The 18959-nt window shown below is 40.0% G+C and overlaps 1 protein-coding gene across 1 annotated transcript in view; it reads right to left on the bottom strand.

The window, feature by feature from the left end:
- Window positions 1-2808: 2808 nt before the first annotated feature.
- MBOAT1 (membrane bound O-acyltransferase domain containing 1) overlaps window positions 2809-18959 on the bottom strand; it is a 39946-nt gene continuing 23795 nt past the window's right edge. Inside the window, exons 5-13 of the mRNA XM_060244148.1 lie at window positions 16933-16988; window positions 14621-14675; window positions 12357-12540; window positions 11496-11688; window positions 9379-9482; window positions 8566-8630; window positions 7682-7814; window positions 6261-6412; window positions 2809-5281 (exon numbers count right to left, since the gene is read on the bottom strand). Coding sequence (XP_060100131.1) covers window positions 5146-5281; window positions 6261-6412; window positions 7682-7814; window positions 8566-8630; window positions 9379-9482; window positions 11496-11688; window positions 12357-12540; window positions 14621-14675; window positions 16933-16988 — 1078 coding nt within the window. The 3' untranslated portion in view covers window positions 2809-5145. The remainder of the gene's footprint in view (window positions 5282-6260; window positions 6413-7681; window positions 7815-8565; window positions 8631-9378; window positions 9483-11495; window positions 11689-12356; window positions 12541-14620; window positions 14676-16932; window positions 16989-18959) is intronic.

The raw sequence follows: 18959 nt of genomic DNA, 5'->3' as shown, positions 1-18959 counted from the left end.
ATTTGGGAGGGATGGAGCCTGAAGAGGGTGGAATTTGGAGAGTGGAAGGATCACAGCAGGGTATAATGCTATATAGTCCACCCTCCAAAGCTGTCATTTTCTCCAAAGGAACTGACCTGGAGATTACTTGTAATTCCAGAACTCCAGGCCCCCACTTTAGTTGTCTTCACAGGGAAGGCAATCTAACCAAACGATCACATCACTTACCCATTTCTACACCTTTTCTAATTCTGTAATATTCTTTTTTATAGGATAGCCAGAACTGTATACCGCAGGAGTGGCCAACGGTAGCTCTCCAGATTTTTTTTTGCCTACAACTCCCATCAGTCCCAGCCATTGGCCATGCTGGCTGGGGCTGATGGGGGTTGTAGGCAAAAAACATCTGGAGAGCTACCGTTGGCCACCCCTGGTATACCATGTTCCAAATCTAGCCTTATCATACATCTCATACATCTGTGTGAGGATATTTCAATAGTAGGTGTTTTATTTTCAATACATTTCCTAATAATCTATAGCACAAAGCTGTCGTTCACCACTATTGTACACCAAGACTGACATTTTCATTAAGCTATGAACACAACCCAAGGTCTCTTTCCTGGGCAGTTGTCAGCTGTTCAAAGCTTTTCAGTATATACATAAAGGGGGGGGGGGGGGTTTGCTTCAATGTGCATCACTTCACACTTGTTGCTTATTCACCCAGTTTAAAGGTCTTCACATTCCAATTCAATTTTCATTGTATTGAATAATCTGCTGTCCTCCACACTTGATTAGCCACTTCTCTGCTCTACCCTGACTCTGGATCATTTATGAGCAAATCAAATAGCACCAGTCCTCTTACAGATCCCTAGATTACCTTACTGCTTATTTCTCTTCGTTGTGACAAATGTCCCTTTACTACTAGTCTCAACTTCCTGTTACTAATCCACAACAGTACCCATCCTCCTACTTCATGATTAAACAGAGTTGCCCTTCTCTATAACCAATGTTCCCTCTAAGCTGTGGAGTGTTATGAGCAAAAATTCTACCTTGTGAGCTACTGGCATCAAAGTTGTGAGCTACTGCATACATTAGTTCACTCTGGGGCCATCCTTCCTGAGCTAAGACAAAAATGTATGAGCCAGAGGCTAAAAAACTGTAAGCTAGCTCACACTAACTCAGCTTAGGGGGAACACTATTTATAACCGATATTCACTGATGTCTTCTGTGCAGACACACTTTGGGGTTGCATTTGCACAGGCCTGCCCCTAGCTCAAAACTATCAAAGGGGAGCTCTCCCCCTTGGAGTGGATGCAATGGGGTTTTCTCTCCCAAACTGTCATGTGCTGGGCGGGGGGGGGGGGTGTTGGCATCCCTCAGCCTCAGTTCTTGCAAAGCTGCTGGGAAAACTGAGGAAGATGTTATTATTTCAAACATTAGCTGCCTTTCTACCTTGCAAAACTAAAGCACTTACAAAAAATACATAAAAGACCACAATTTAAAATCAGAATTGGGACTGTCAATAAATAGAAAACAAAATTAGTCAAATGCAGTACTAAATAAAACCCTCCCACCACCCAGTCTCAAAGCTGTCTTACTTGCCACCAGTGTTCCCTCTAAGCTGTGGAGTCTTGTGAGCAGAAATTCTACTTTGTGAGCTACTGGCATTAAAGTTGTGAGCTACTGGCATTGAAGTTGTGAGCTTCTGCATAAAGTAGTTTGCTCTAGGGCCATTTTTCCTGAGCTGAGACAAAAATGTGTGAGCTGGAGGCTAAAAAATTGTGAGCTAGCTCACACTAATTCAGCTTAGAGGGAGCTCTGCTTGCCACCTACACTTGTGTCACTATAAATATTTCTTATAACAACCAACTGCATTTAATATGAAACCTGCCATGGATGATGGGTACATTTCATTTTACAGTGCAAGTCTTTGTGAAGTAAACACTAGAGGTCACTACTACTATACATTATTAAACTATGCGTTACTAAGGCTTGTGGAATTTATCTCATTTGGAAGCAAGACTTGGAGTAACTTGGAAAGTGTTCAAAATCTTTTCAAGTGCATGAATGTCTTTTTAAAAATGCGTGGCAGATAGGTCTACAAGCTTAGGAAGACCAACTGCCATAGGGATAGGCAGGAGCCAAAGACTCCATTTGCCTTCCCACTCTTGACTAACACTCAGCAACAAGAATTAGCACTGAAAAGTCAGGGGTTGGAGCTGAACTACCATTTGATGCATGTCTATAATTGTTGCATTGAAATACAATAAAATATAGTCAATAAATGAATATAGTAAGTAAATTGCTGCATTGAAATATAGCATGTGTGGAGGGAGAGAAAGAGAATGAATTCTTTAGAATAAGCAACAAATACATCAACAGCTATGGGGCCATAAGACTTAGAGCTTCCTCATTCAGAGTAGCAGATAATCAGTGTTAGGAAATATGAGATTCGGGCCTTGCAGGACTTATCTAAGTTTCGCAGGGCCTGTAAGACAGAGCTCTTCTGCCAGGCTTTTAATTGATCCAACAGGTGTCCCTTGTAGTCACCGCTTCCCCCACCACCTTATCAGCACCTTGCCATCTAGGAGCTTAAGTTATGTTGGATATTATTTTTGCTAATTCTGTAATTTTACAGATTTTGTAATTATGATATTGTCTAGTTTGGATGTGATTTGCTTAATGTTTTGTAAAGTTTTAATGGTGTAAGCTGTCCAGAGCCCGCTTGCGAGATAGGGCGGGGCATAAATCAAAAGCAAATCAAATCAAATTAAAAATGAGGTGGTTGATTCAATTGTGCCATCCCAAACTCACAGCACTTGTCAGACAGGGTTTATTTTGTACAAAATATTTTATTTGCTTGTTATCCTTTGTAAGTATATATCTTTGGAGTCTTGGATCCAAAACAGAAACATCATACTCCTCATAGGATGGAGTGAACACTAAAGTAATAATAAACAGCAGCAACTTTAATTCTTCACAACATTTATCTTTTTCTCCAGAGGCGGTCACCAGATAATAGTTCATATCACCCAACATTTCAATTTTGAACACTCCAGCTCTTTTAATATCAAAGCATATCATAAGAATTTTACTACTCTATTTGCAAAATGGGCTTACATTTAAAGTGAAAAAGTAACAAAAGCAGAGGTCGTTCTTGGGACGATGCAATTTTGGCACCTGGTTGCATAAGGAAAACTCAGTTGTTGCTGGGTGTGCAAACATGTCAAAACCCACCCCTAGGACCACCACAGGGCTTTTTCCTAAGAGAATGTCAATGGCCATTGTAAAGCTGGTGGTGGAAAGTGCCATCAAGTCACAGCTGACTTATGGCAACCCGGTAGGGTTTTCAAGGCAAGAGAAGGAGAAGACTGCAGATTTATACCCCACCCTTCTCTCTGAATCAGAGACTCAGAGCGGCTTACAATCTCCTGTATCTTCTCCCCCCTGTGGGGTGGGTAGGACTGAGAGGGCTCTCTCAGCAGCTGCCCTTTTAAGGACAACTCCTGCAATAGCTATGGCTAACCCAAGGCCATTCCAGCAGCTGCAAGTGGAAAAGTGGGGAATCAAACCCGATTCTCCCAGATAAGAGTCCACACACTTAACCACTACACCAAACTAGCTCTCTACACAAGAGACAGAGGGCTTGCCATTGCCTGCCTCTGAGCAGCAACCTTGGACTTCCTTGGTGGTCCCCAATCCTACTACTAGCCAGGGCTGACCCTACTCAGCTTCTGAGATCAGGCTAGCCCGGACCATCAAGGTCTGAGCTTATAAAGCTAAACAAGTGAAAAGAGACAGTGTGGGTGAATGAAAAGCTTACAAGTGGTGATGGACTCAGATACACACTACAGGGATGGATGGGTATCTATTACATTGTTTTTAACAGTGACAAAAAAAGAACAGGGTAAACATTGCAGGGGGGGGGAGAAGAGGTGAAAATCTACAAGATCTAAGAAAAGTAATATTTTAAATATCAGAAAATTGCAAAGCAAGGTTTTCTTAGCAAATCAAGTCAAGTGCTTAACACAAAGTGTCCCTGAGTTATATCCAAGTGTATGAGATTGCCTTGACACTGGCAAATCCTATAGGCAACAATGAAAGTGCACAAGTATGGGTCATCAACAAGACATTATAGTGCTGTGGGGGGGGGGGGAGAAATCACATTCATTACTCGTCTCAGAGTACATGTTTTAAAAAATGGAGTTCTGTCAAAGCATCCATGATTCTCACCTCAAGTGGCATACTGTTAATTTTGCACTGACATGGAGAACTTTCAGCTTCGTTCTACAGCATTCTCTCTTATCTAATGGGTATTGCCACCTTCATTTATGGTTCTAGGATGATGACTATTCTCATTTTTACTAAAGGGGACTCACTGATGGAAAATGCATAGCAAAAGATGTGAAGGGTGAGCCTGTTAGTTGACTTTGGTGTGCTATCTCCAAGACAAATCTTAAAAGCAACAGGAGATCCATGTGATTCCTGAAATTGACCCACTTGCACTTACATGATGAGCACCAAGACTGAAATCAAACATGTGCAGGAGAATGCAGAGAACTTGAAAATGCAATTCTGACAGTATCACTCTACACTCTTATAAGTACATTCACTTTCATATATTTAGAAGGGTGCAATTCAGCTTAGGTTGGTAGAGCTGATCAACCTTTGAATTAGGCCATGAACTAATTCAAAAACGTGATCTGGACACCTTCAGCATGCCTTATACATACATACACATCAACAACAGCAGAAGGGCCCCAAAGTGCTTCAATTGGCAAGTATAAAATTGGTCCAAAAGTTGTCTTTGATTTTAACCATTCTCTGGGAAAAAAACATTTCCAATCTTACAGCACCAGTCTGCAAAGCCCCAGTGATTTTTTTTTCTTCCTCCTAAAAAAACTGCATAATTATTACAAATCTGTAAGACATGAATCAATTTGAATATATTAAAGATATTCTATTAAACAATTCTCTTTGGGGGTTTTTTTGTTTTAAAATCACAGTTTTTGTCCTTTGAAGGTGTAAACATTATCCAGGAAGTTCTTTTCCATCTATTTAAAGTTGTTGTTTACATTAAGCCATTAGATGCAACAACCAAGTATTCTGTATATCTTTTTCTAGCCAGCATCAATGCCAGTGATGGTTCAGCAGCTCCCTTTTGAGGTATCATTTTTGTTTCTTGTTTATATCAGAGTTCTGTGTACCTCGAACTGGAGGCTGCCTTTTGCTGTGGCCTTCAGGTTTCTTTGGCAACACCAACAGCACAAAAAAACATAAAATGTGCATATGGAAGTAAAGTGACCTGCAAGTGACAAAGACAGAAGCCATAAGAAATAATATGAATTCCTAGGAATATAAATAATCAAAGTCATGTTACAATCCTCAACAATTTAAGTAGCATTTGTAGAAATGCATCAATACCTATTAATGGTCTATAATCTATACGCCCTGGCTGGAGGTTCAGGAGCAGTGCTCCTGTGAGCTCCTGCTGAATTCAAATCCTGGGTAGCACAACGTTTGAGCCCAGTGGCACCTTAAGACCAACAAAGTTTTATTCAAGGTATGTGATTTTGTGCACACACATACTTCCTCAGATACAATGAAATGGAATTTATCAGTCCATGCATATAAGGCAGATGTTAAACAGCAAATTAAACGTACAACATAATGAACATGTTTTAATAGATGCAAACAGGAATAACAAGCTAAGTTGATAAGGTCACCATTGTCTGGATTTAATTCCAGGGAATTAAATTTAGCTTGTTATTCCTGTTTGAATCTGTTAAAACATCTTCATTATGTTGTATGCTAACTTGCTGCTCAGCCCTTGCCTAATATGTACAGACTAAATTCAATTTCACTGTATCGGAGGAAGTGTGCATACACATGAAAGCTCATACCTTGAATAAAACTTAGTTGGTCTTAAAGGTTGTCACTGGATTCAGACTTTGTTCTACTACTTCAGACCAATATGGTTGCCCACTTGGATCTGTCTTTATAGGTAGACATTGTAGTTTTGGGGTGCAGACAGGCCAAAAAGATTGCCTACCCTTTGGCAACAACTTGTCCAAAGAAAACTCAGTGAGCTTCCTGGATGAGAGGACTGACCCAGCTCAAAACCTAGATGTTACATCATACTATCATAGTTAAGTACATAACCTCTGTTGAATATCCTCTTCAAACCACACTAATATTCCACTCAGCTTTGGTCACAGGCTAACATGCCTAACAAGACCTGTTATGTTTTTTTAGTTTTGTATTTGTAACAGGAAAGAGCATACCTGTATAATTTAACTGTGGACTCAACAGCAAGCAGAACAAATGGGGCTGCAGTATAAGAGACAGACAGCTGAGTTATCAACCAAGTAGCAACATCATAGGTCGTCTTCAGAGTCTTTGAAGATGTGAAGAAATGCCGAAAATTGTTCCTCATCTTTTTTAAAAATGAAAATATTACAAATTAAATCTTCACATGCAACTGCACCTCTCAGTCATTCTCACTGTCCCAGGGAAAAGGGGGTGGAGCGTCTAGGGACTGAGGGAGCCTGTTCAAATACTTGCAACCCTGGCTGAGGAGGAGGTAGTTGAGGCTGCCCCTTGCCCCTAAGCAACCAATGAGATTCAGAAGGGCAGGAGAACCTGAAGGGCAAAGAGGAAGCCTTTCAAGATGAGGAGAAACACCCATTTGAGGCTGAACACCTTTCCCTCCACATCTGAGGCTAAGACCCAATAGGCCTGTCCCCTAAATAGAAGGTTAATGTGTGGAAATCGGTGGCTGAAGTTTTTTATAGTATAGAAATAAATAACTCTGCATGTTAAATAATATACCATTAAATAGTGACATGACTTTTTTCTAAGTGACATGACTTTTTTCTATCTCTCGCTATGAAAGGCTCTGATATGCACTTGAAAATCTCACGTTCAGCAGAGATTCTCTGTTCATTTTAATGGAAAGGCAGTTCCGGGTACACATTTCTTTGCATTCCATTCACTGAAATGCATAAAGCAGCTTTCATGCATAAGAGCATGGTGGGCGCATCTTGGCAACTGTAACGTCTCAAGCAGAGCCTATTTGGAAGAATTGGGGTGGAAACTGTAGCCAACATTTTCTATTGATGAAAAAGGGAGGAGGGGGGAAAATTAAACTTGGTTGGTCTTAAAAGTGAAAAAAAAGGCAGGAGGGGGTTCCCTTGGACCACCTTTGGGTCATGAGAAATGGGGACTATAAAGGGTTGGAGTAAAAAATTTCCAGTGTACAAAAAGAAGAGAAGAAGACCTGGGCATGCGGCAGCAAGAGGAAAGGCCAGGTAGATAAGATAGTGAGGTCAGCACCTTCTTTCCTGATCAGTGTCATTCTTTGTCTGTCTCCAGGTTGCTGTTTTAGGGCAATATCATACTTCTTGGAAGTTCCACCACTCTCCATCTCTCTTTCTTAGCTAGTGATGTAGCCAGAAACGTGTTTCCATCTCTGCTCTTTACCAACAAGTATATTAATTCCTTTAAAAGTCTTTCTCTACACTTGTCTGTGCACCTCTATTGTGTTAATGACCCAGCCAACAATAAGGAGAGAGAAAGTAGCTGAGTGAAAAAAAGCTGTCTGGATCCATCCCATCTACAATCAAGTGCTAGTCTCAATGACTTTAGCAGGTGTAACTTATTATGTCTCAGTTGCACCCAGAGGGGGAAAAAATAAAATACACACCAGTCTGGCTGCTAGAGTCATAAAGATTCCAGTGATAAATGTAAAATAATATCCAGGGTAAATGCCATGCCAGACAGCTGAGAGAAGAAATGTCAAAGCTGTAGGGTACCAAGGAGCTCTGTCGTAGCATACACTGGGTAAGAAAAAGATACATACAAAAATTAGAATAATCAGAAAGAATCAAGGAATAGATGAACAGCACCCTTGAGTGCATTTAAACTCACCACAATATTCCTAACTCCATCTTAATGTTATGTGTAAGCCTGGAAGCAAGCCGGGTTCATGCATGTGTCGGTTCAATATGTGGTCTGATTGTAGCCTTACCATACAATATAAGGCCATAATCAAGATTATTTGAACTATTTTTAAAACAACTGAGGTAATATGAAAATGGTAGCAAAATCAATGATTTGTCTATGCAACATGGTCATAAATAGTCTTGGGGAAAAAATACCTAGCCTTATAAGCTTCCCTAGTGAACCAGTTCTTCAGGTAATGAGAATAGTCTGTGCCTTGTAGCTTCCTGATGGGCTAAAATGCAGACAGTGTGCCAACAAAACATTTTATCTACTTACAGAACTAAGCTTAAATAATTCAATGTATCATTAAGTAATTTTCCAAAAGATCTGTATTCCACTTTTCCCACTGATTGAAATGTTATGAAAAATATTACAGAAAGATGGGGACCGGGGAGGGTCTCAGCTTGAGACCCTGGAAAGCAGCTGCCAGTCTGGGTAGACAATACTGACTTTGACGGACAGAGGGTGTGATTTGGTATGAGGCAGCTTCATATGTTCATATGTAATCTAGTATCATATTTATGAGAGTGTATAATAAAGAGAGGATTACCAAAGTCTAAGAGCACTAAACGACATTATTCTTACCATTTAAGCCAGGCAGTGGTCTGTATATTCCAGTTCCCTACATACATTTTAAAACTTGTTGCTGTCTAGGAGAGAGAAAATTCCCATGCATTTATTACTTTGCACACATATTAAACAATGCTGACCCTATCCAGTTCTAAAATATGCTCATTCATGCTTTATTAACAATCCAGAGATCAAGTAATGTATCAACAGAGTCTTTGCATCTAATACCCACTACATAGAGGAATAAACATTAATGAAAATTAAAATTTAAAACCTAAATTATGCTGTTTTTGAATACCATGTTGTAGTTATAAGGTTATATATGGCTGGTGACTGTTTTCCCACTACAGCTTTGAGCTCAACAATTCAGCTCCAAGAAATCAGACTTGGCTAAACATTGGTATTTGTTTTAGAACTAAAAATACTTGGGGCTTGCATATGAAAATGTCCAGGAAGAATATGTAGTTGGAGAGATCTCCTGCTTGAACAATGGTTGGATTGATTGTCATAATTCATATTTCCAAACCAGAACATTTTAAATTCTGGTAGGGATATATAATCTTATTGGAGGTAATATCAATACATTAATAAGGTGGGTGTGGAATAATTTGAAATCTCAAGGTTTTGTGTTCTTCAAAATTAAGCAAAGGTTAAGATCTGGGTTTGAACCGATATTAAAAACATCCTTACTAGTGGGATTTGTCCTTAAAAATGAAACATAAAATAATGCGCAATGTTTCTGTCACGTGTGCATCTATGTAACAAGTTTCCCCCCCTTACAGGTAGTAATGTCCATGATCTAGCCCCCTTTCCAAACATTTGACTTACCTCAATTTTCCAGATATTTAGATTAGTCAATAGGTCCCAGTGGAAATGGCCTCTTTCATCAATGCCACTGAACCCATAGCCCGCTGCATTGTTGATTGCATCAGCTGTAACATCAAAAACAGTAACATCAAAAACCACAACATGTTGACCTACTTACAAATCGTCATGGATTTGGGTTGTTTTGTGCCCAGTGGGGAGTGGTTGTGTGCAGGGCTTTTTTTTCCCGCTGGAGCCCACTGGAGCAGAGCTCCGCCTTGTCTGGACAGGGCTCTGGCTGGCCTGAACTGCCATACGGCAGCCATGGGCTCCCAGGCCAAGCTTAATATGCAAATAAGTCCCTGTTGGGCTTTTTCTACCAAAAAAGCACTGGTGGTGGGGAGGCTGTGATCTTCCCCACTGGAACCACATCAAACACTGCTTTGGAAACTCCTCTTGGTTTCCAAACTTCATTGTATGATCTGAGGAGTTGTTGTTTAAGAAAACACAAATTAAAAGCCCTCAGGAACATGTGAAACAAATGGCACAGTTCTTTGGCTCAAGGTCCTAATATATACAAAACAAGTTATATTCCAGAGGATTTGAAAGAGTCCTGCATAAATGTAACACCAACGTTAATGCTGATGCTAAATTTAACAAAATTAGTGCTTCAGAAGAAACGCATTTGATTTAGAAATGTGGGCTAACCAGTTTGGGGCAGTGGAATAGCTAAATTTGAGTTTGAAGTTCCAAAAGAACTATTTTTAATCAATTCATCCACGGATTGGATACAACAGCAGTCCCAAAGATGGAATTTTGCTATAGCATTTCTACTTCTGAAGACTCACATTTAGCAGTCCTGTTATCCGCAGATTTAAAATCTGTATAACCACTGCATTACAGAGCCTGTGTCAGGAGAGCACTCTGAAGACATGCTTGTTGGTCTCCTTTCCAGTAAAATTTTCCAGGACAGAAGGAATTTAACTCTCCCACAAAGTCGTGCCTGTCCTTTTAAACAAGCAAGAATTGCTTAGCAACAGTATTATCTGATCAACAGAATGCTCTGTGTCATTAGATAAAAGTTATCGAGAAAGGAAAGAGGGAATGTGTGATATTTTGGGCATCAGTGGGAAGAACAACGGAAGGCCTTGCCCATGGCTTTACATGGTTTTCCCCCAAAATCCCAATTTCTTTTAAATCAGAATGTTGTCTTCAACTTGGTTTTTCTATATACCCAGATCTTTATTCTTCATGGTGTTTTGCTCCCAGATTAAACAACTGCTTGGCAGTGTACTGTACTGGTTAAAGTGGAGAATAATGTGGGCTGTTCTGGGTTCCAACTAGGAACAAAGGAAGCATATACATGAAGTAAATAAATCAATAAAATTACTTTCCAACTTATGCTAATAACAAACAGTAGTAATGAAAAAGGTAGGCAGGAAACTATCAAGCCCTTTTTCTCATTTATATGTATGCTTTTTAAAATTTAGCTGAACTCCATTCAGAAATAACTGTGCCCAGCAGATTCAAAGACCACTGCTGTGATGTTTAGAGTTGGAAAATACCTGGACTTTGGTGGGGGGGCAATGTTGGAATCTGAGGAAAGTGAGGTTTGGTGGAGGAGGAGCTTCAATGGGGTATAATGCCATAGAGTCCAGCTTCCAAAGTGGCCATTTTCTCCAGGTGAATTGATCTCTATAGGAGATCTTCAGCCACCACCTGGAGATTCGCACCCCTAGTAATATTGGTTCCAAGCAAGGCAGACTTAGCTCCCTGAAAGCTATCTTCCCTTATCTCCCTCATGGAATGGCAGAAAAGTATGGATAGGCTGAATTCATTCTAAAACCTTGCTCTAAATATAGCAAGGTGGCAGGTGACTCAAGGTCTCTTCTCTATATGAAAGACCTCTAATAAACTTCAGCTGTGGATATTCACTCATGTGCTGTGCACTCTACTTGAAAAACTGCTCTCCCAGCCTTGCTCTGAATAAGGATATTAGTGTTTGACTCGTCATTCATATTCTCAGCAATAAATGTTGCAATGTACCAAACAGGCTGTTTCATGAGTTTTTAAATATACTTTTAAGACATTTAGTTTTCTATTGATTGGAATACAAAAAAGAACAGTTGTGTCAACCTTACCGAGAGTCCATGCAAAGTAGTATTTTGGCTTTGAAGCCTGCATAACAATATACAAGTAGCCAAGTCTTGACAAAAAAGAAGTCTTATCGATAAACTGGTTATCAACAATGTACGCAACTGGAAAGGTCTTGGTAAATGTCAGGAACAAAAGCAGCGATATAAGGGCAATGCAGAGTTTGTGAAGAACAGCTCCCTGTAAAGTACACGCAGAACACTGAAGCAATCACTCTTGAAAGAAGGCCAAAAGACAAAACGTTTCTGCCAAATAAAAAACCCCATTTCTAATTTCCTAGTGAATGCAGCAATCTCATTGCCCGCATCAGCTACCTTGTAAGGAGGAGTTGGTGGTATGGTAAACAATACTATCTTTTCATGTGGGAAATCAGGGTGGTCAAGAAAACAAAGTTTGAGTTCAGTGGCACCTTTAAGACCAACAAAGTTTAACTCCTTTAAGATCAACAAAGTAGAAGCTTGTGAGGTGGGTGGGGCTGAGAGAGCTCTGAGAGAGCTGTGGATTGGACTAGATTACCCTGGACTGGGGGTTGGACTAGATGACCCTGGAGGTCCCTTTCAACTCTATGATTCTATGACCTAAGATTACCCAGCTGGCTTTTTGAGGAGTGGAATTAAACCCAGTTCTCCAGATTAAAAGTGTGCTACTCTTAACCACAATACCAAACTGGTAATCTTACACTCTTCTGCCCCTGTTGCTATGTACGTTTTGAGTCCCAAAAGTTAATGCAGAGTAGAGAGAAACAATAAGGGCTGGGATTATTCAAATACTTGAAGCTGCACTGAGCCTACAGAATGAGAGAGGGTATAACAGCATCTGAAGTAATTACTTGCTATTTTATAGCTTACCATTGGAGAAGGCTCAGGAAGTTTATCATTCCCATTGGGCTTCCAGCTGACTTCCAAAAGCTTCATCTGCACATGTCTCCCTTCAATGAAAGCGATGTAGTCCTTGTAATTGTTGCATGGCCCCACAAGGATACTCATAAAGTTGAGCAGATAGCTCAAATACTCCAGCAAAGAAGGTCTTATTCTGTCAAAGTGCATAATAAACAAGGCCCACAACAACAATTTAAGAAGCAAAATTTCTGAAATGTTCAGATACCAAATATTATTAGTTGATAGTTTAATAGTTTAATATTTCTGTGGGAATCTCCATCTAAGACTTATCTGTCCAGTCAAATATCTATGAAAAACCAATTTCTACTTACCTCATAAATAATTACAGTCTTGGTCCAGCAGGTTTCTAATTAAGATACCTTTAGGGAGCACATAGCAAACAGGCTACAAACCCTTCAACCAAAACTTATGTCCCCTTTTTAACTAAAACGTATGTCCCCTTTTGATTTGGTTGTGGGTATATCCAGGTGGGCAGCCATGTTGATCTGAATCATAGAATCATAGAGTTGGAAGGGACCTCTAGGGTCATCTAGTCCAACCCCCTGCACAATGCAGGAAACTCACAAACACCTCCCCCTAACTTCACAGGATCTTCATTGCTGTCAGATGGCAATCTAGCCTCTGTTTAAAAACCTTCAAGGAAGGAGAGCCCACCACCTCCTGAGGAAGCCTGTTCCACTAAGGAATCGCTCTAACGGTCAGGAAGTTCTTCCTAATGTTGAGCCGGAAACTCTTCTGATTTAATTTCAACCCATTGGTTCTGGTCCTACCTTCCAGGGCCACAGAAAACAATTCCACACCATCCTCCATATGACAGCCTTTCAAGTACTTGAAGATGGTGATCATATCATCTCTCAGCCGCCTCCTCCCCAGGCTAAACATCCCAAGCTCCTTCAACCTTTCCTCATAAGACTTGGTCTCCAGACCCCTCACCATCTTCATCGCCCTCCTCTGGACCCGTTCCAGCTTGTCTATATCCGTCTTAAAATGCGATGCCCAAAACTGAACACAATACTCCAGGTGAGGTCTTACCAGAGCAGAATAAAGCGATACCATAACATCACGTGATCTGGACACTATACTTCTGTTGATACAACCCAAAATTACATTTGGCTTTTTAGCCACCACATCACACTGTTGACTCATGTTCAGCGTATGATCCATTAAGACCCCTAGATCCTTTTTGCACATACTACTGCTAAGACAAGTCTCCCCCATCCTATAACCATACATTAGATTTTTCTTACCTAAATGCAGAACTTTACATTTCTCCCTGTTAAAATTCATTTTATTGATTTTTGCCCAGTTTTCCAGCCTGTCAAGGTCATCCTGTATCCTGTTTCTGTCTTCTTCTGTGTTTGCAGCCCCTCCCAATTTAGTATCATCTGCAAATTTAATAAGCATTCCCTCTATTTCTTCATTCAAATCATTGATAAAGATGTTGAACAAGACAGATCCCAGGACAGATTCTTGAGGCACTCCACTTGTCACTCCTCTCCAAGAGGATGAAGAACCATTCACAAGCACTCTTTGAAGCAGTAGAACAAAGCAGAAGTCAAGTAGCACCTTTAAGACTAACAAACTTTTATTCAGAATATAAGCTTTCATGTGCATGCACACTTCTTCAGACGAGAAATGAGGTAAAGTAAGCAGAGCTACATATAGCTTGTGGGGTTTAGAATGCAAAGTAGTACAAAGTTAAAATCCAATAGCAGAATATGCAATTAACAAATTAAGAAAACCTTTGATCTGGGTTGCATTAGCGTGGGAAACCAATAAACAGTAACATGTCAGAATGTGAGAATGTCTGTTAATTATTCTATTGCTAATAAGTCTGGGTCAAAATGAGAGCATTTCTTTCCCAGAAGTTTTTCCTGTCCAACTAATTTACCTTTTAACATGTAACATAATATATATATATAATTCTAGTTTGCCATTAGAAAAAAAAACCACATTAAAATATAATGGAAGATGGTTTTAGCTTATATTCTGAATAAAGGTTTGTTGGTCTTAAGGGTGCTACTTGACTTCTGATTGGTTGTGGGTAGTTGGGGATTTAAAGAATCCAAAAGAGAGGCCAAAGTAGGAGACTGGACATTTTTCACTCCAGAAGGCAGTTCACAAAATGAACACATCCCAAATGTTAGAATATAAACTGCATGTGGCAGACAAAAATAACAGAAAAGATTAAATTATTAGAATTACTTTCTTACTTTACGGCAAGCTGATTTTGCTCACTTGATAAGTCTTCTGCTTTCCGGCCTATTCCTAAGGAGGGGGGGGGGGGGAGAGAGAGAGATCACACTGGACAATGAAAATACAACAAACAAATGCAATTATGCCAGTGCACTAATTGATGCAGTATCATTCACCACTACAAGATTAATGTTTTTCCTTGCTCCATTATATTATCTTCTTTCATCATTTTTCATCACCAGAGAATCAGTGTGATATAGACTGGATTCTTGGAGACCCAAGTTCAAATCCCTGCTCTGCCATGGAAACTTAGTGAGTAACCTGAGTCATATACACTCAGCCTAACCTACCTTACAGGGCTGCTGTGAGAATAAAATGGGAGAGAGGATAACAATATAAGTCACTTTGGGTCCCCATTAATGAGAACAGTGGAGTATGAAGTAAATATTTTTTCACTAAGGCTTATGACTTTACAATAAGCACTGGGAAGTCCCGACTACACACTGCTTGGGAAAACTGGGATCAGATTTCCTGTCAATTTCTTTACCATGTAGCTCTCCAGAGCTCCACATTAGAAGTGTTGACTTATAGAGGGGAAACAGTGCAAGAGGACAAAAAATTAGCTTCCCTTTCCCTCACTGTCAAATCCCTGATCCATATCTGGCCTCCTTACAGTTGTGTTTCATTGTTAAAAAGATGAGAGATCTATTTCTTAATCCACAATAGTAGCCTCTTTAGAGAGGTCACCTTGTTTCTTTTTTAAAAGATTCTCATTCTTCTTCCCTTGCCATATTACCTCCAAACCTGCAGTAAGGCTAATATCACTTGTGGCATCATGCTGCAAAGTCTAAAAATGAAGTTGGGAACCCTATAAATTAAATTCATTTTTTCCCTATCAGTTTAACTGTTATGATTTTGAAACAAATCCTGCAATCTGTAGTTTGTTGAGGATGTAGAAATTTCTGACAGATCCCCAGCCTCTCACAGAACTATATTAAATTCTTTCATCCCAGAGTATCCTGGAATTATATTTACATGAGAGGCTGGGCATCAGATTTAACTTGATTTAAGAGAAACATCTTTTCAGCTCATAGTGGCACAACTGTAAGTCTGCCAGTCACCCTATGCAAAATCCATTCTAGGGTTATAACATAAAAATTGGTGGGGGGGGGGAGGATTTAGTTACTTGGAAACAGCCAGTCTAATTTTTATTGTGAATGACATCTTATTTTAACTACACCTCCCACCTTGCAATTGCCTTTGAATGAGCTTTGGTTGAAGGAGACTCAAACTAAACCATTTTCAAGATCTTTTTAATTCCTACAATATATTCTCCCCCCACCCCCCACAAAACACTTTAAATCCAAAGGTGTCTTTTGTAAGTGGGTAAGTGCTTCCAACTTGGTCACATTTTCTTCCGAGAGAATGAGCACTATAATGTGTTGTTTATTCTTCTGTAAACATTAACTAGATGACAACAATTCAAGTTACTTAGCTTACTGTGATTAAGGCAGGTACGAGGGGAAGTCAGCTCCCTTTTACCTGTGTGTTTACATTCATGTAAAAAAAAAGTCTCAGATCCATTGTATATGAATGGGGAAGACAGGCGAACAAATACATGTGGCTGCCCCATCTTATCTAGTTTGTCTATCAGGCAAAGGAGCTAAACGTGAGACTCATGATGGCATACAGCAGTGATCCCCAGTGTGGTGCCTACAGACACATTGTGATGGCTGCTGATGGGTTTTGTGGCCTTTATTTGCTTCATTCCCAAGCCAAACCTGGCTTCCCTTCACTTTCCTGTAGCAGGAGGTGCTTTGGAAGAATCTAGAAGGGATCACTGTTGTGTCTGCAGGAAGTACCATTTTAGAAAGAGCTGCCACCATCTTAGGAGGATGTTTGATGTGTAACCTGCCAACGTTTTGTAATTAGCCTCTGTATGCCATGAAGGCCTTTTTTGTGATTGCTCTCCCCTGCCCACAGTCACTCCCCATTCTCTAAATTCCAAAAGTGCCCACTGACTCAAGGATGTTGAGAACCTCCAATACACTAGACAACAAACTGAACAATTTGGAGAACTGGTTACTACGTTTCAACACTCTTCTAATATAGCAGAGCAAAAACTATTAGAGACCTCTATGAACTTCAGCTCAGTGTAATTTTTTTTTAACTGAAACAGAAGAGCTGATAAAACCCTAAATGTAATAGGATGACTTCGGAAGCTGGCCAATGAAACACAAACTGTTACTTTCCCAAAAGATGTCAGCATCTATTTGGAGAACTTTACAGAAGACAATGCGATGGAGAACAGAAAGGCCATCTTACTTACCATCATGCACCTGGAAGGCAAGAGTAGTGATCTTCTGGGTTAAAACCATCAGTGGCCTAAAATACAGTATGGGGAAAAGTTGTCAAATTTTACATACCATTAAACTGTTTTTAATTGATTCTGTATTTCACACTCGTATCAACTTTTTTCCAAAATGCTCAGAGCAAGACATGTAGAGTCCCTGAGTTGGATAAGATATTATTAGTCTAACTTACAATCTCCCAGGAATCTTCATGTCCAGCTACTGACTTCAACCTGCCCCTTCTTTATCTGAGCCTGACTTTCTAACCACAATAACATACAGTATATGCTCCATCATCTAATTCTCAAGTTGTTTTTTTATTTAAAAAAAGGTGATGGGAAACAGAATTCGGGAGAAGATGTGAGGGTTATGAAGACAAATGGACAGAGGATTCAAGGCAAACAGATCTTGGGGGCTATGAGAGGGAAGGGGAAGAGAATGCTGGGAGACAAGATGCAGGAAGCATGCAACAGCTATAAAGTTGGGGGCAGTGGACAACAAGGGATGAAGGACAAAACAGCAAACAAGAACAAGGGTAAAAACCCAGCGAGGAGAAGTGACTCCTCTGCATGTCAAGTCAAGTCAAGTTAGCCTTTATTGGCATAAAATATATAAATATATATATCAGAGCGAATCAGTTAAAAAAGGTAAAATGGAATGATTGCATACATATACATCAGAGTAAGCATAAATGTAAACTGTTTCTATGAGATCCCTTGGTATGCCTTTAAAACAGAGTAAAGAAACTCAGCCACCTTCTCAGTGACACTAGATGAAGAATCATTCAAACGTCTATAGACCTTAAGTGCATCAGAACAATCAACCATGCTAACTAAAAGAGGATGTAAATATTTGTGGCGAAGATCTGTATACAAATAACAACAAAGAAGAATATGAGTCATTGATTCAACACATTTTTGTTTACAGACAGTATCTGACTAAGTAGGCTGTCTTGTTGAATCTGCCATAAAGAATGACAGAGGGCATGGTGTTACATCTGGCAAGGGAAAAAGCTCTATGCTGCTGTGGCATCTGCAAGACAGATAGATATGAGGCCATTTTCCCAGTACTGAGAAGGATCTCAAAGCTCAGTGGGGAACAAGTTTTCTTAGCCAGACTGTATAGTTCTTGGCGCTCAATATCTAGCAATCTGTTTTTAATTTGTTGAACTGCGGCAGTGAAGAACAGCAACCTCTGCATGTTAATGCAGTCGCCCCTCCCAAAAAAGTCAGATTTATAAGCCATACTGAATGGTTGGAGAGGTGGGATAAAGCTAAATAAAATAATTCTAAATAATCTTTCACACACAGCTGAATATTCTGGGGTTTCCCTAAATAGCTTGGATAAGCTCCTCTTCAGTGCAGTAGATTTTGCAAAAGATTTCTGCTAAAGATTTCCCCTCTACTGCAGATCTTCGCCTCTCCCGTCCTTCTATGTCTGGGAGTCCCCTGGCCCCCAAGAGCAGCATTTCAGAGAGCATTTTGGGCTGCAGTGGGACAGGAGAAGTGAGAAATCCCTTCTATCAGTAGAATTCACCACCAGATCCACCATATGCCCCACTGTGGTTCAGGGAATGTGTTTGTTAACAGGAAAATGTAATGTCAAGGGCTCATAGCAAGGTATTCTTAGCAGCTGTTTCAATCCCTTCTCTTGGAGGTTTGCCAGGGTCTGGATGTCCTTTGGAAATTAAGATGCATTTGTGTTTGGACTCACAGTCTGAAGATCAAGGTAAATTCTGTGACAAATTCATTACAACTCAGTGTTGCCACAAAGAACACACTTTCATGCAATAGATATTGCTGCCAAATAGTAATTTGCAAAAATAAGTGGTAGCAGATGCTGCCTTTTACAGTAGAGTAAAGAAGTGCAGCTCAACTGTGTTGACTGACCCTTAGCTTCAGTTTTTCATGTGTAAACTGTAGTAACAACTATCTGCATTAGGCAATTTTAGTGAAGATGGAAGCAATGTGAAATATTTTGGGGGAAAAACTGTCCAATAACAGCA

Source organism: Heteronotia binoei, chromosome 7 (genome assembly GCF_032191835.1).
Source record: "Heteronotia binoei isolate CCM8104 ecotype False Entrance Well chromosome 7, APGP_CSIRO_Hbin_v1, whole genome shotgun sequence".
Lineage (NCBI taxonomy): Eukaryota > Metazoa > Chordata > Lepidosauria > Squamata > Gekkonidae > Heteronotia > Heteronotia binoei.
This window is presented reverse-complemented; position numbering and strand designations above follow the sequence as displayed.